The sequence below is a fragment of the Ptiloglossa arizonensis genome, chromosome 3 (genome assembly GCF_051014685.1).
Source record: "Ptiloglossa arizonensis isolate GNS036 chromosome 3, iyPtiAriz1_principal, whole genome shotgun sequence".
In the NCBI taxonomy this organism is placed as follows: domain Eukaryota; kingdom Metazoa; phylum Arthropoda; class Insecta; order Hymenoptera; family Colletidae; genus Ptiloglossa; species Ptiloglossa arizonensis.
The window spans coordinates 22,492,434-22,510,564 of record NC_135050.1 but is presented as its reverse complement, the minus strand read 5'-3'; the positions used below and the strand labels follow the sequence as shown (position 1 = coordinate 22,510,564).

Genomic DNA, 18,131 nt, shown 5'->3' with positions numbered 1-18,131 from the left:
TACGCGTGGAGGTATTTGTCTTTTCAGATATCCGGGTAGTAGAACGTTCGGATAAAAGAGTTTCGAAGGCTCTACCGTATTACCCACAATGTACTATAAGTTGGGAGTTTCACTTATTTTATGGAACTTTTTTCGATGAAAGTTCTGAAAGGATCGACTTCTCGAAACTTCTGTTTTAAGGATTTTAAAATATCCGTTCCATGAGAATAATTTATAAAAAAGTTCCCGAGGTAGAAATTTTTCCCGTAAAAGTACCGCAAGAACAGATATTTCTTTGAATGAGACGTAAGTACACGCTCGGATGGAATTATTCGAACATAATTGATTATTTTTTCTCGCTCCCTGATTTTTAGGGATCGTTTCACTCCCCGAACGAGTTACGTTAGATATCTTGTTTAAAATCTGACGTATCCTACAATTTTCAAGGCGAACATTTTTACTGTTCGTTTCGTATAGGCTAATCGAGTAGATCCGTTTTGCATAAGAAATTGGTGTCTCAATTGCACAGAGTATCATTAACCTTTTTGCAAATACCTGCACCGTTATATGCCACATTTAACACTTAAGAAACTAATGATAGTGTTTCAACAGTGACTCTCGTAATGGAATAGTCGTTTTAATAGCTAAGCAAGAATACGTTATAAGCTAATCATTAACGACACCGAATATTTGATGTAAAATTTCACACGAACGTTCAGTTCGCATAATGTGTAGAACATCCCTCGTAACGTACTTTAGAGACTGATCGATGGTGTATCGTATCGAAGATCTCTTATTCACGATTTATTATTTTCTCGACATCTGTCGATAACATTGCTATGCTTTTTTCGATATATTTAACAATCTGTCCATCAAGTGCACGCAAATGAAAATAAATTGAAGAAAATAACGAGACATCTTTAACATATTCTAGAGTTTACGACGAGAGATATGCTCGAGCATCAAATGGTTACTTTGAACGAATTTTTATAACACGTACCTAAACGATAAAATACAGAAAAGGCTGTAATTCGACAGGATGATGACGTTAAGTATACGATGTATACGTTAAGTATATAATGATTCAAAGAACAGTTTAAAAGTATACGTTTATCTTCTACCCGACAATGGAACACCCTGTATAAATATTCGTAGATGATACGTACAATTTCGATGCCTTGTCCATAATAAATTACAGTGTATCGTAATCTTCACTTCACGGTTGTTCGGTGGAAAATCTTTAATACGCAACTTGACAATACCGACGTCGTATTGGATAACCGCTAATACAGTCTTTTTGTTTCTCACACAGACGAGCAAAAATTGACAATCCAAGAAAAATTCAATTCCGAGAAGAAAATTAAAATAAAATGTGCATCACCGTTGCATAATTTCAGCACACGTGTTAATGGTAAAACAATTTGTAAATCTTGCAAATTATAACCGGTGATAACCTCATAATTTTCAACGACGTATTCCGATTTCTTTATAAACACGGTTAAAACAAGTTTCTCCGCGATGATGGTATCTGTGAAAGGTTCTCGAAACTTCGTAAAGTTACGATTAAGTATTAATATCTCATTAGCAGATAACCGTGCTACCGAGGAGATATCTGCTTACTGACCATCCGGTACACTTTGGTCTTAATTAACTTCGTAACAACTTAAAGAGCCACGGTGAAGCTTAACTACTAATCTAACAGCGAAACGAAGATCTTTGTACAAAGAAAATAAGATCGAAGATAAAAAGAAGCGATTCGAGTGAAGTACAGTCTCGTTAAAACTTGCGATTTCGAAACGAAGATTCGAAATTCGTCGAGCATTATTTTGCACACGACGATTTGTAAATTCCTTCGTAATGCAAAATATAACAATTTTTTTTTTATTTTTCATTACTGGTTGATATTCGATATCGAACGCGATACGGGTCAATTGTCTGCACCGTATAAATAAAAATAGCGATCACCGCGTTTCGTATATCCGAGCAGTACTGTATTTCTCTTACTCCCATAACTCTTTAGCTGGCGTATGCATTATTCCGCAATCGTCGCTCCAGGAACGACCAAAAACACGGTACCAAGCTTTTGGATCGTACTCGACAACAATAACCGAGCATAACCACCGTCCATAAAATATTCTCTCTACAACAATACAGCCAAACATCCTTCGATTGCGCAAATCTTTCTTCCGATTCTCAATACATCGAGCCCCGTGGAAAATTCTTGTACTTTTTTTTAAAGAGAGAACATTAAATTAATATATTTTTTCATCTATGTAATCCAACTCGTTCAAATCTTTCCCATAGAAACAACGGGACCATAATCTCTAGGAGCGGTACTGTTTTACGTCGGTTTTCCTAGATTCGGGTATTTTTCATTGTACAATGACTCGTGTCGGTGTGCACACTTTTTAGATACTTTAAAAGAACATCAACTTTATCTTTGTAACCCAAAAATATAATTTTCCACTTCTAAAAATGTACCATTCACTCTTCTCATTTTTTCGAAATAATTTTCGATCACTCCAATTTAAAATTACTCTCCCTAGATACATTAAAAGAACATCGACCTTCTATTTGTAATTCAAAAATATAATTTTCAGTTTCCAAAAATTTATCATTTACTCTTCTCATTTTTTCGAAATAATTTTCCACCTTTCGAATTTAAAATTACTCTGCTTAGATACATTCAAAGAACATCGACCTTCTCTTTGTAATTCAAAAATATAATTTTCAATTTCCAAAAATTTATCATTCACTCTTCTCATTTTTTCGAAATAATTTTCCACCTTTCGAATTTAAAATTACTCTGCTTAGATACATTCAAAGAACATCGACCTTCTCTTTGTAATTCAAAAATATAATTTTCAATTTCCAAAAATTTATCATTCACTCTTCTCATTTTTTCGAAATAATTTTCCATCATTTCAATTTAAAATTACTCTCCTTAGCCACATTAAAAGAACATCGACCTTCTCTTTGTAATTCAAAAAGTATAATTTTCCATTTCCAAAAATTTATCATTCACTCTTCTCATTTTTTCGAAATAATTTTCCATCATTTCAATTTAAAATTACTCTCCTTAGATACATTAAAAGAACATCGACCTTCTCTTTGTAATTCAAAAGTATAATTTTCAATTTCCAAAAATTTATCATTCACTCTTCTCATTTTTTCGAAATAATTTTCGATCACTCCAATTTAAAATTACTCTCCTTAGCCACATTAAAAGAACATCGACCTTCTCTTTGTAATTCAAAAAGTATAATTTTCCATTTCCAAAAATTTATCATTCACTCTTCTCATTTTTTCGAAATAATTTTCCATCATTTCAATTTAAAATTACTCTCCTTAGATACATTAAAAGAACATCGACCTTCTCTTTGTAATTCAAAAATATAATTTTCAATTTCCAAAAATTTATCATTCACTCTTCTCATTTTTTCGAAATAATTTTCGATCACTCCAATTTAAAATTACTCTCCTTAGACACATTAAAAGAACATCGACCCTCTCTTTGTAATCCAAAAGTATAATTTTCCATTGCTAAAAATTTATCATTCACTCTTCTCATTTTTTCGGAATAATTTTCGATCACTCCAATTTAAAATTACTCTCCTTAGCCGCATTAAAAGAACATCGACCTTCTCTTTCTAATTCAAAAATATAATTTTCAATTTCCAAAAATGTACCATTCACTCTTCTCATTTTTTCGAAATAATTTTCCATCCTTCGAGTTTAAAATTACACACTTTATACACATTAAAAGAACATCGACCCCGTTTGGGTAATCCGAACGGTGAACGTTCGACTTTCAAAAACGAATATTTTTATTCATCGTTCGAAACCGTTGCCGAAATTTCGTCCGTCTCCTCCGACGTGTTCGCAATTCGTCGCGATCTTGAAGGTGACGGCGCCGCCGACGCCGACGCCGACGTTGTTCTCGAGAGTCTCAGACACGCGAATAGCCGCGAATGGTTACCGCCTGGGGTCCGTCACTGATTTACCATTGTCCACTAAAATATCGCGGCACGAATACCAGAGGGATTACCATTGCCAGGAACGGTTGATTCATGACACAGGGCAGGTCGAGCGTTAGCATATATTAACCTTTCCTACACAGACGAAAGTCAGCGTGTAAAACGGCCGTCCGTCAGCTCCGAATGGGAAGAAGAGCTCCGCAGGATCTCACTTTCCCTTTTCGTGGGTGGAACGACAGGGCGGCTGAGATCATCGATCGCCGCGGAGAGATCCTAACCGAGCAGGATGCGCGAACGTGCCACTTCTGACACCGGTGTGTCCCGCCACGTGTACGTCACTTGTCAAACCGGGCGATCGTTTTCGTTGAACGTTCGTCGCTTTCGACGAATCTCGCCGTACGGTTTATTATTCGCGACGGAATCCACAAATAGGAACGATCGATTTCTCGTACACGTCTAACCGGAATGTATGATAATATCCTCGACGCGCGAACACGTAACAAACTGAACCCGTTCGTTGAATCTCTACCGAAACTTTTAACGAGTATTTTCGCGAAACTTTTAACCGGTACTTGTCCCAATTATCTCGGTCGGTGCACGCTCGTGTAAATTTTACTTTACCGTGAAATCTCGTGGGAATGGAATTAATTACAACCTTGGAAACATCGTTAACGAAGTTTCCAACGACACCTAGCAACGACCCACGAACACGCGGGGTTGTGTCCCGTTTCGTGGTCGGACACCCGGATCGCGTTACGTTCGAGTAGTTCCCGATCGTGCGTTTTAAATATTGCGCGAACTGTTGCCACGCGAAACGTGTAATACTGTTCCATCGTGAATGGATTTCGACGATCGAACGTATCGACGTGAACGGGACGACGGTTCTTTGTGTTTCGGTTATTGAACGTATACTTACCTGTTGCTTCGCGCTTACCGTCGCGCGTACATAAATCATTGTACAGGTACGGCAATGAAATCGGAGATTAGAAATGCACGGGAGACACCATTAATACGATTCAATGGATCTGTCGACGGTACTCGTGGTGAATGAAATAGATTTCAGCCGTCGTTTAAGTGGGTGGACGGTGTTTTAATCATCAATCACGGACAGGTTCCACGTAATTCCAAGTTACAGGCGTTACGCGGGCGTTGATGTAACGTGTTTAAAAATATTTTTCGCTCGCGAAGAGAAACTCGCATCCTTGCTGCGCACGCGGAACTGAATTACCGCTTGTTCTCAATTACGGCTCGTAAGGATAGTTCCAATTCCTACGGGAAGCTCGTATGTTCCGAGTAAACGTACCTCCGCGACGAGGAAGCTGCTAGATTGTTCAATAATTGTCGTCGTTCGATAAAACTTATCGAATTTTTAAAAAAAAAAAGTTAAAATTAGTAAGTTTTTTCAACAAAAAATACGTGTTTTTTGGGGTAATTTTTTAAAGAGAAGTAACATTTAATAATTTTGAGCTAAAAATTGTTTAAAGCGAAAAATATGGGGATATATAAGAAATATTGGGTGGTTCGGAAAGTGATTTCGTCTTCCAAAATGGAGAATATATAATTTAATAAAATGTTTATACACTTTAAAAAAAATCGTGTTTCTTTTTCACCGAAAAAAAGGAAATGACTTTCCGTGCAACCTAATAGTATTCTAAATACATGTATAAAAAAAATATGGCGATAACAGTACGTATGTATCTAAAATTAACGAAAGACAGCCTTTATTAATATATAAATAATTGATCGAAATAAATTATATAATATTACACAAATAATTGATCGAAATAACCACCACCTGTTTCGAATTTACGCGTTACTTACCAAGTTGTAAATACATAATTACACCCGCGACGTGGACAGAGAACGTCCGAAAGGAAAAGTACTACCACGACGAGGAAGCCACGAGACGACAATACCTCGTCAAGGTATCTTAAATTTCCCCGTCAATTGCCAACCTGGTGTACCGAATTCGCGATACGTTAACGAACAACCACACCGTTGGGTACTTGATCATAAAACTGCACCATAAGTGCATTAACGAGACGTGAAAGTGTGGCTGTAATTCGAAGAAAGTCGAATAAAACGAGCACGAGCGTTCCGAAATAAAATTGATTAATCTCCTGCTTCTTCTTTTACTTCTTTCGCTTCTTTTTCACCCTTCTACGACGGTTTATCGACGGATCTGGCGCCACAATGATCCATCGATACGCAAATGAAACTCGTTCGAGCGAAAATAAGTGACAGGACCGTAACGATAATGATAAAAGTCAATACACGGTGTCTTGTAACAGATCCGTCGGATGTTTCGATTGCGAAACGCGACGGGTGCTCTCTCGGAAGAGTACGTGACCTTTAATTTTAATTACCCTAAATGGCGATGCGAAACGAAAAAGCTTCCTACGTGTAATCACGCGAGAAATAACTCAGAGATTCCATTGGATGACTTTTACGGGGGCCCTGACATGGGAAGATTAAAAGCCACGTCAACGTCGCCGCGCTACAAAAAGTCGTACACTGTTCACTTACGCCAATACGGGACTGGTTATTTATAGAGAGTAGTCAAGTGGAATTGATGATCGCCAATACGATCGTAGTTTTTTTCCCCGAGAGGCTCTTTTCTTTCCCAAAGAATGAAACGAGAGCGAGAGACGTCCGATTTTATTCGATTTATTCTCCGGTGTTTTATTCGGAAAATGGTAGCGGATCAGGATCGGTTAATTTTCTTAATTTTCGCAAAGGAAAAAACAAAGGAAACGTGTCAGGGATGCGGGATGAATTTTACCAAGTTGGACGAAAAATTTGGTCCCTCTCGTTTTTATTTTTTTAATCTTTTTCTTCTTCTGGGTAACAAGGTCGTACAATTCCGCGGATCTAGAGTCTAAGCAAACATTGCATCACTTTGAACCGAACGCGCGGAGAAAACGTTGAACGTGCGAAGCGCGAGTCAACCTCTCGTTACGTATACACCGAGTGGCTAGTCTGAAAAAAAGTAAATAAAAAAAAATTGTAATATTCTGGATACCTGTTGATTAAAGATACATTTAGGAATAGCGGTGAAAGGATCACCAATTTCGTTAATAGCTCTCGACTTTCATTTGTGCTAATTTTACATCGTGTAAAGTCGGGATTAAAGAGTAACGCGTTACCGATAAAAATGTCAACGAGTTTACAATGAAGGGGAAACAGGGCAGAAGTACACGGTCAAATTCAAGCGGTGGATTTTAAGTGGATGAGTTAACAAGAGTCACGAGTCAACGAGAAAGTTTACATTTGTCGTTGCGTATGCGCGATAATTCATTCGTTTGCTAAATTGTCGGTTTAGATATGGAAGGGTAGCAATTTTTGGAGTAAATCGAGGATTATTGCAACAGTGTTCCAAGCATGTTGGGCTCAGTGGTCGACTTGACATTTAAGATGACACGCTATGTTGTTAGTGAATCTTCGCTAAGCTTTTAAAAGGTGAACAAGATTAGTCCATCTAAAGGCAGGCTACTCGAAGAACAAATCGGGATAAAGTGTTGGTTAATTTACTATATAATTGACGCGTTATATAATATCAGCAGAATGACTTAGAATGCATGTATATCATAACGAAATAAAATATTTCACAAATTTCGCTGACAATCGATAAAAGAATATACGATTACCTTTATCAACAGGAGTACACTACACAAAACATAAAACATCATTTTTGATACGCAATGCATCGTATAATTTCTGTAGGTAAATAAGTGTGTTCGTTAAGTGCTAGTATAATGCACAGACTATTAAATACGATCTATGTGTAAATATTGGATAAAAATTTACGATATTTTATCATGGTTAAAAGTAAGGTATTTGTTATACATGTGACTAATTCATAGTTTATCCGCAATAGGTGATTGCCACATGTTTGTTGCAAGACACTCAGCAGGAAGGAAGCAGGCAGAGTAGAGAAGTGATACTGAACATCAGTGATGATCAGAAAACCCAATATCTGAATCAGGACTTCTATTCCAGTAAGTTTACGATACAATATGCAAGTAAATTGAAAAATATTATAGAAGCGTATTATCATAAATTCAGAATACCTTCGTAAGAGTATGTATAAAGAAAAAGGATTTAGTAACTCTGGAACACTGATTAACATTCTTTGCAGACGCGTACAATTACGGCTATGAAGTAAATCCAAATGGACAATTTCATCATGAAGTACGCGGACCCGATGGTATCACGTACGGATGCTATGGATATATAGACCCATTTGGAAAATTGAAAACAACATTTTACGTAAGTGATGGTTGGGGATACCGAGTCATTCAACCTGGCAACTCGGTAGAAATATTTCTACATGAACACGAGCCCCATCAGCACGAAGAATCGCAGCAACACGAACACGAACACCATGAACATCACGAACACCATGGGGTGATCACAGAATGGAAGGACTTGTATTTTCCAAATATTTGCCGGCAATTCGACGGAACGAATACAAAACCAAGTACGGTTTTACCACCTGGAGAAAGTACGTATGAAGCGTCTAAAAAATAAGAAACACAAAAACACAAATACGATAAATCCATGAAACGATCTGTGCAGCACCAGACACAAACGGTTCAGGCAGTGGGGGAACGCCCACCGTACCAGGCCACCCACAATTCCCACCACAAACACCGGGATATCCGAATAAACCAGGCACGGACAGTTAATAAAAATAAATAACATATACAATTATTTATCAGAACAAATAAAAGAATGAACAATGGGGTAACAAGAATTAATTATAAAAGAATAATTCATGTGCAGGACAGCCACAGTATCCAGGACAACCACAGGGACCCGGAATACCGCCAACAGGATATCCTGGTACACCTGGAAAACCAGGAAGACCACCACAGCCAGGTTACCCCGGTACTCCTGGAGCTCCTGGCACACCTGGAATCCCTGGAAAACCTGGCATTCCAGGAACACCCGGAACACCGGCACAACCTGGATCCCCTGGAACACCTGGAACTCCAGGAAGGCCCGGCTATCCCGGAACACCAGGCACACCTGGCTATCCTGGAACACCAGGAAGACCACCGCAACCCGGATATCCAGGAACTCCAGGAACACCAGGCACACCTGGCTATCCTGGAACGCCAGGAACACCAGCACAACCCGGCTACCCAGGTATTCCAGGAACACCAGGAACACCCGGTTATCCTGGAACACCAGGTACACCACCGCAACCCGGATACCCTGGATCTCCGGGAACACCAGGCACACCCGGTCATCCTGGACTTCCGGGAACACCGGGCACACCAGGCCATCCTGGAAAACCAGGACCACCACCTCAACCCGGATACCCAGGAAGTCCAGGAACTCCAGGTACACCTGGGACTCCTGGAACACCGGCACAACCTGGACACCCTGGAACTCCAGGCATACCTGGCTATCCTGGAACACCAGGAAGACCACCGCAACCCGGATATCCAGGAACTTCAGGAACACCAGGCACACCTGGCTATCCTGGAACGCCAGGAACACCAGCACAACCCGGCTACCCAGGTATTCCAGGAACACCAGGAACACCCGGTTATCCTGGAACACCAGGTACACCACCGCAACCCGGATACCCTGGATCTCCGGGAACACCAGGCACACCCGGTCATCCTGGACTTCCGGGAACACCGGGCACACCAGGCCATCCTGGAAAACCAGGACCACCACCTCAACCCGGATACCCAGGAAGTCCAGGAACTCCAGGTACACCTGGGACTCCTGGAACACCGGCACAACCTGGACACCCTGGAACTCCAGGCATACCTGGCCATCCTGGTACACCAGGAAGACCACCGCAACCCGGATACCCAGGAACTCCAGGAACACCAGGTACACCCGGATATCCTGGGAAACCTGGGACTCCTGGAACACCGGCACAACCTGGACACCCTGGAACTCCAGGCATACCTGGTCATCCTGGCACACCAGGAAGACCACCGCAACCCGGATACCCAGGGACACCGGGAACACCAGGTACACCAGGCACTCCTGGCTATCCTGGAACACCAGGAACACCACCGCAACCCGGATACCCTGGAATACCGGGTATACCAGGAACACCTGGCTATCCTGGAACACCAGAAACACCACCGCAACCGGGATACCCTGGTACTCCTGGAACTCCTGGAACTCCTGGAACTCCAGGAACACCAGGTACACCTGGACATCCTGGAAAACCTGGGACTCCTGGCACACCGGCACAACCTGGACACCCTGGGAGTCCTGGCACACCGGCACAACCTGGACACCCTGGAACTCCAGGCATACCTGGCCATCCTGGCACACCAGGAAGACCACCGCAACCCGGATACCCTGGAACACCGGGAATACCAGGAACACCTGGCCATCCTGGAACACCAGGAACCCCAGCACAACCCGGCTACCCAGGAACTCCAGGAACACCTGATTATCCTGGAAAACCTGGGACTCCTGGAACTCCAGGCACACCTGGCTATCCTGGAACGCCAGGCACACCTGGCTATCCTGGAACGCCAGGAAGACCACCGCAACCCGGATACCCAGGAACACCGGGAACACCAGGTACACCCGAACATCCTGGGAAACCTGGGACTCCTGGAACACCGTCACAACCTGGACACCCTGGAACTCCAGGCATACCTGGCCATCCTGGCACACCAGGAAGACCACCGCAACCCGGATACCCAGGAACACCGGGAACACCAGGTACACCAGGCACACCTGGCTATCCTGGAACGCCAGGAACACCACCGCAACCCGGATACCCTGGAACACCGGGTATACCAGGAACACCTGGCTATCCTGGAACGCCAGGAACACCACCGCAACCTGGATACCCTGGAACACCGGGAATACCAGGAACACCTGGTTATCCTGGACCACCAGGTACGTCGCCGCAACCTGGATACCCAGGCACTCCGGGAACACCAGGCACACCTGGACATCCTGGAAAACCTGGGACTCCTGGAACTCCAGGCATACCTGTCCATCCTGGCCCACCAGGAAGGCCGCCGCAACCCGGATACCCAGGAACACCGGGAACATCAGGTACACCAGGCACACCTGGCTATCCTGGAACGCCAGCAACACCACCGCAACCCGGATACCCTGGAACACCGGGTATACCAGGAACACCTGGCTATCCTGGAACACCAGGAACCCCACCACAACCCGGCTACCCAGGAACTCCAGGAACACCTGGTTATCCTGGAACACCAGGTACACCGCCGCAACCCGGATATCCAGGATCTCCGGGAACACCAGGCACACCAGGCTATCCTGGAACTCCAGGAACACCAACTCAACCCGGCTATCCCGGAACTCCTGGTACACCTGGAATACCAGGTACTCCCGGCACTCCTGGCCATCCTGGTAAACCAGGAACGCCTCCACAACCCGGATATCCAGGATCTCCAGGAACACCGGACACACCTGGCTCTCCTGGGAAACCAGGAACACCACCGCAACCCGGATACCCAGGAACTCCAGGAACACCAGGCACACCTGGTCACCCTGGAACTCCCGGAACTCCAGGAACACCTGGTCAACCTGGGAAACCAGGAACACCACCGCAACCTGGATACCCAGGAACTCCAGGAACTCCAGGAACACCAGGTCATCCTGGAACACCGGGAACGCCGCCACAACCCGGATACCCTGGAACTCCCGGAACTCCAGCACAACCTGGTCACCCTGGAACTCCGGGAACACCGGGCACACCTGGCCATCCTGGAAAACCAGGAACACCACCGCAACCCGGATACCCAGGAACTCCAGGAACACCAGGCACACCTGGTCACCCTGGAACTCCCGGAACTCCAGGAACACCTGGTGAACCTGGGAAACCAGGAACGCCACCGCAACCTGGATACCCAGGAACTCCAGGAACTCCAGGAACACCAGGTCATCCTGGAACACCGGGAACGCCGCCACAACCCGGATACCCAGGAACTCCGGGAACACCAGGCACACCTGGCTATCCTGGGGCACCAGGTACGCCACCTCAACCTGGACACCCAGGGACTCCGGGATCACCAGGCACACCTGGCTATCCTGGCACACCAGGTACGCCACCGCAACCCGGATACCCCGGCACTCCAGGCACGCCTGGCCATCCTGGAAAACCAGGAGCACCACCACAACCCGGATACCCTGGAACTCCCGGAACTCCAGCACAACCTGGTCACCCTGGAACTCCGGGAACACCGGGCACACCTGGCTATCCTGGGGCACCAGGTACGCCACCGCAACCCGGATACCCAGGGACTCCGGGAACACCAGGCACACCCGGTCATCCTGGACTTCCGGGAACACCGGGCACACCAGGCCATCCTGGAAAACCAGGACCACCACCTCAACCCGGATACCCAGGAAGTCCGGGAACTCCAGGAACTCCAGGAACACCAGGCACACCTGGTCATCCTGGAAAACCAGGAAAACCACCGCAACCCGGATACCCAGGAACTCCAGGAACACCAGGCACACCTGGCTATCCTGGGGCACCAGGTACGCCACCTCAACCTGGACACCCAGGGACTCCGGGATCACCAGGCACACCTGGCTATCCTGGCACACCAGGTACGCCACCGCAACCCGGATACCCCGGCACTCCAGGCACGCCTGGCCATCCTGGAAAACCAGGAGCACCACCACAACCCGGATACCCAGGAACTCCGGGAACTCCAGGCACACCTGGCCATCCTGGTAAACCAGGAAAACCACCGCAACCCGGATTCCCAGGAACTCCAGGAACACCAGACACACCTGGCCATCCTGGGAAACCAGGAACACCACCGCAACCTGGATATCCAGGAACTCCGGGAACACCAGGCACACCTGGTTATCCTGGCACACCAGGTACGTCACCTCAACCTGGATACCCAGGGACTCCGGGAACACCAGGCACACCTGGCTATCCTGGCACACCAGGTACGCCACCGCAACCTGGATACCCAGGCACTCCGGGAACACCAGGCACACCTGGCTATCCCGGCACACCAGGTACGCCACCTCAACCTGGATACCCAGGGACTCCGGGAACACCAGGCACACCTGGCTATCCTGGGAAACCAGGAACACCACCGCAACCTGGATATCCAGGAACTCCGGGAACACCAGGCACTCCTGGTTATCCTGGCACACCAGGTACGTCACCTCAACCTGGATACCCAGGGACTCCGGGAACACCAGGCACACCTGGCTATCCTGGCACACCAGGTACGCCACCGCAACCTGGATACCCAGGCACTCCGGGAACACCAGGCACACCTGGCTATCCCGGCACACCAGGTACGCCACCGCAACCTGGATACCCAGGGACTCCGGGAACACCAGGCACACCTGGCCATCCTGGGAAACCAGGAACACTACCGCAACCTGGATACCCAGGAACTCCAGGAACACCAGGTCATCCTGGAACACCGGGAACGCCGCCACAACCCGGATACCCTGGGACTCCCGGAACTCCAGCACAACCTGGTCACCCTGGAAGTCCGGGAACACCGGGCACACCTGGCTTTCCTGGAAAACCAGGAACACCTCCACAACCCGGATACCCTGGAACTCCAGGAACACCGGGCACACCTGGCCATCCTGGGAAACCAGGAACTCCACCGCAACCTGGATACCCAGGAACTCCGGGAACACCTGGCACACCTGGCTATCCTGGCACACCAGGTACGCCACCTCAACCTGGATACCCAGGGACTCCGGGAACACCAGACACACCTGGCTATCCTGGCACACCAGGTACGCCACCGCAACCCGGATACCCCGGCACTCCAGGCACGCCTGGCCATCCTGGAAAACCAGGAACACCCGCGCAACCTGGATACCCAGGAACTCCGGGAACATCTGGCACACCAGGTACGCCACCACAACCCGGATATCCCGGAACTCCAGGCACACCTGGCCATCCTGGGAAACCCGGAACACCACCGCAACCTGGATACCCAGGAACTCCGGGAACACCAGGCACACCTGGCTATCCTGGCACACCAGGTACGCCGCCGCAGCCTGGAACTCCGGGAACTCCAGGAACACCAGGTACACCTGGATATCCTGGAACACCTGGAACACCGGGTACACCTGGCCATCCTGGAAAACCAGGAACACCACCACATCCTGGATACCCAGGAACTCCAGGCACACCTGGATATCCTGGAACACCAGGAAGACCACCGCAACCCGGTTACCCAGGCACTCCAGGAACTCCACCGCAACCTGGATACCCCGGAACACCCGGAACTCCTGGAACACCAGGAAGACCACCGCAACCCGGTTATCCAGGCACTCCAGGAACACCAGGCACACCTGGCTATCCTGGCACACCAGGTACGCCACCGCAACCTGGATACCCAGGCACTCCGGGAACACCAGGCACACCTGGCTATCCCGGCACACCAGGTACGCCACCTCAACCAGGATACCCCGGAACTTCTGGAAAACCGGACCAATCTGGATACCCAGGAATACCTGGAACACCCGGGACACCTGGATCTCCCGGCACCCCTGGCTATCCTGGGGCACCAGGGACACCTGGAATACCCGAGACGTCGGGCTTGCCAAGTAAACCTGGAAAACCTGGGAGGCCAGGAAAACCAGGGAAACCTGGAATACCTGGCCATCATGGCTATCCATCAACACCGAGTATACCAGGAGCGCCACCACATTCTGGATATCCTGGATCGCCTGGAATTCCCGGAAGCCCTGGCACACCAGGATATCCCGGTATTCCTGGTGAACCTGGTTTTCCGCCACAACCTGGATATCCAGGAACCCCTGGAACACCAGCAGAACCTGGATACCCTGGAATACCGGGTACGCCTGGAATGCCTGGATCTCCCGGTATTCCTGGAGCACCCGGCAGACCAGGTAGACCTGGTAAGCCCGGGAAACCTGGCAAACCTGGTCATGATGGTACATCTACTGTACCCAGTAGTCATCCTCAACCGTGGCAGCCTTCATATCCAGGATCTCCAGGCGTAGGCGGTCCTCCAGGATCTCCCGGTGGAGAAGGGACACCCGGAGTACCTCCCTATCCACCATATCCGGTATATCCTGGAGGGCCTGGTACTCCAGGCGCACCAGGCACACCAGGCACACCAGGTACTCCTGGAATCCCTGGTACATCAACTGGACCGAGTAAACCTGGGAAACCTGGCAGCCCCGATCATCCTGGTTTACCACCTTATCCACCTCAAGGGGGATATCCCGGAACACCTGGTACTTCTGGATCGCCAGGACTGCCCGGAACACCTGGATCACCTGGAACTCCCGGCATACCGGGTGCTCCTGGTTCACCGGGATTACCTGGAATACCTGGAACTGCTCCGATACCACCCCAGCCTGGATATCCCGGAATTCCGGGTAAACCTGGTAGACCAGGTCGACCTGGCACCCCAGGTTTTCCTGGACACCCTGGGCATCAAGACCTTCCTGGAACTTCAAAACCAGGTATATAAAATACATTCCTTGCGTGTATATGATGTTGGATCGCATAAGATGACCGTTTTAGATTTTTCTTAATAAATGTAATTTATTAGTATGATTTGGGAGAAATTTAACTAATGTAAAAACGTAAGAAGTATATAGATAGAAAGTGAAGTCATTATATTCACCTTCTTTCATAGTTCTAACTAATAACGCGCTGACTCTCACAAATAGATAAATCTATTCTTGCACAATCATTAATTCTTTTATACATTTATATTCTCGCGCATACACCACACACCACATTTACTCCGCTTATCATTAAACCCCGTAAAACTCATCTTGCATCACTGAAATTCATCCACTCGTTCTTGCTTTTCTTGCAACCGATATCGCTTCAAACACGTAATAGAATGTACATATTTTAAGTTGGAATATTTTTTAAAAATTTCAGACCATGGTCCAATTGGAGATGGAGGTGGTGTAGGTGGCGTTGGACCTGACGGTCCTAATGGTCCATGGCCCAGTGGTCCTGATGGCCCGCAAGGTCCAGGTGGTCCAGAAGGTCCAGGTGGTCCAGAAGGCCCAGGTGGTCCGGAGGGTCCTGGAGGCCCTGTAGGTGGTGATGGAGGAATTGGTGGAGTAGGTGGCGAAGGTGGTGTTGGACCCGACGGTCCAGATGGTCCATGGCCAACAGGTTCACCCGGACCTGATGGACCATGGCCTGGTGATCCAGATTACGTACCCGGAGCACAATCGGACACACAATCTCAGTACGAAGGGCCGATCAAACTTCAGTATCCGTTGAAGTATTACGAACCTACTACACCTACTACTTTCAATGAACCATTCTACGGATACTTTGGACAGAAACACGTAGAACGATTGACTTCCGGTTCCAAGTTCGATACAGATTTTAGCAAAAATGGAACAGTAGATGATAATTACGAGAAGAACGTCGAGTCTACCGCTTTTGGATATCCGACCAAAGTAAGTAGTCCGTTTGGTGTAGAGGGTGGACAGTATCGAGGCCAACCGGGAAGAATTGGATACTATCAAGAGCGACTGAATCAGAACGCGGATGCAATTAACTCTTTGCAACAAATGCAACGAAAGGAGTCGCGAAAGTACACCGACGGTGAGAACGAAAATGGGTACGTCGGCGTGACGAAACTCGCACCACCTGGAATCCCCCAAACTATTTACAACGAAATAAAACCATCGAACATTGCGAAGTATTTTGATCGAGAACAGGTCGAGCCCAACGGCCGTGGACACCGTAAATTTTCCCAACAGGTCACAAAAGTGAGCCCGCCTAATCAAAACAATCCGATTGTCGAAGTAGAGACACACAGCGCCGCGTATCAAAATACCGATGGCCAGGCCAATGTAAAGTATCAGTCGTCGAGCAGAAGTAATGCGGCATTCATCAAACAGGTAAACGAATTGTCTGAGACACCATTAGAACCAAATACAAGTTTCGCTGCTATCGGGGTTCAGCCTCCAAGTCCGAAAAACTTCAAGCCCTATCAGCAATCAGTAGGGCCAGATCCACAAACCTGTCCTTGTTACCTGCTCGAACCGGGCAATGATACTGCCACCACCACGAGCACGACATCCATTCCCCTCATTGGTCAGCTTGGCTTCATTCCCGTGGTGTTTGTACCGTACTGTCCAGGCGACGAGACCGACGGTCAAAACATGAAAGACATGTTCCCCTCCGCAATGCCTGTCCCGTATACATGCAATGCATGTGGCGCGCAAAGCGGAAAAATTGAAACGAAGCTTCTCAGCCTGAATCAGCTTGGCAACATTGAAAATCTAAGGGAAGCCCTGCGTCAAGCGAAACTTGGCTTTTTGAATGTTTCAGCTCGGAATCGAACCGAGAGGCGACGAACGAAGAGCCGGAATATCAAATGAGGAATGTAATTGTAACACACGTCCATCGAGTCACGATTCGGCCGTGAGGAAAATTTCTCGTTTACAGGGAAGAGATCCGTAAATGGCTACGAAAAACACTGCCCGTCTATCGGCTGCTGGACAGCTGACGGATGGCCAAAGAGAACACGATCGAAAAGCGGAACTATCGTCTTTTAGGGTAACAGTAATTACAGCGCTGTTCAACGTAAGGACCAGAGATGCCAGGTTCTCTACTACCGCGCAGCGATTGGTCGGTGCTCTTCTTCTATCGTCGGGTGGAGGGAGAGCCTTTGGGTCCGGTTCCCTTTCCACTACTCCTGTTCCGGTCAATGGCACGAAAGCTGAGTCAGAGAGGTAGCAGGAAATCCGACATTCCCGGTAGGGGCTCCTCGCGCGTCTGTTTCCCCTTCCAACCGTCCATCCCCCGCACGGCGTACCTACGTTGCCATGGGAACCGCGCAACGCCACGGAGGCAGCCAATGACAGCTAGCGTCTTTGCCGTAAGCGACCCCGCGGACGCTGCGCGCGCCGTATGGGCCGGTCGGGTTAGACGAGAGTGGGGGAAGCCCAGAGGTCCCACGAGACTTCGCTGGACAGCGTTGCTGTGTAATCTACGCGTTCTTCTATCGTTAAATTATCATTGGTGTGAAAACGATTTGACTGAGATTCGTGGCATTCGCTTAGAACGATTAACTACGGTTATTCGGAAGTAGTGTATATCGGGAACCGTAACAGATTTTCCTCGTTCCTCTTCTCCGTGCTTTAATTTTCATCGTGCGTACCTCACGATAATCGAAGCTCGTAATTTGTAACGTAAATTGC

General features: G+C 47.3%; 2 protein-coding genes across 2 annotated transcripts; both read left to right on the top strand.

The window, feature by feature from the left end:
• Positions 1 to 7,774: 7,774 nt before the first annotated feature.
• On the top strand, positions 7,775 to 17,391 carry LOC143144936 (uncharacterized). The gene is made up of 13 exons (XM_076307817.1): positions 7,775 to 7,789; positions 7,834 to 7,954; positions 8,095 to 8,460; positions 8,535 to 8,639; positions 8,742 to 9,206; positions 9,288 to 9,953; positions 10,035 to 10,448; positions 10,647 to 10,844; positions 11,151 to 11,573; positions 11,637 to 14,867; positions 15,039 to 15,413; positions 15,844 to 16,826; positions 17,260 to 17,391. The coding sequence occupies exons 1-13, from the start codon at positions 7,775 to 7,777 to the stop codon at positions 17,389 to 17,391; spliced, it is 7,494 nt and encodes a 2,497-aa protein (XP_076163932.1).
• Positions 16,833 to 17,249, top strand: LOC143144538 (uncharacterized; the record flags this gene model as incomplete). Its single annotated transcript, XM_076307050.1, has 1 exon — positions 16,833 to 17,249. A coding segment is annotated over one exon (417 nt), but the record flags the coding sequence as incomplete, so codon positions are not given.
• Positions 17,392 to 18,131: the final 740 nt, after the last annotated feature.

Excerpts from the sequence above, each read along its gene's own strand:
- LOC143144936 (XM_076307817.1), top strand. Across the intron at positions 7,955-8,094 it reads GAATCAGGACTTCTATTCCA|ACGCGTACAATTACGGCTAT; the intron begins GTAAGTTTACGA and ends CATTCTTTGCAG. Across the intron at positions 11,574-11,636 it reads AGGAACTCCAGGAACACCAG|CACAACCTGGTCACCCTGGA; the intron begins GTCATCCTGGAA and ends CCGGAACTCCAG.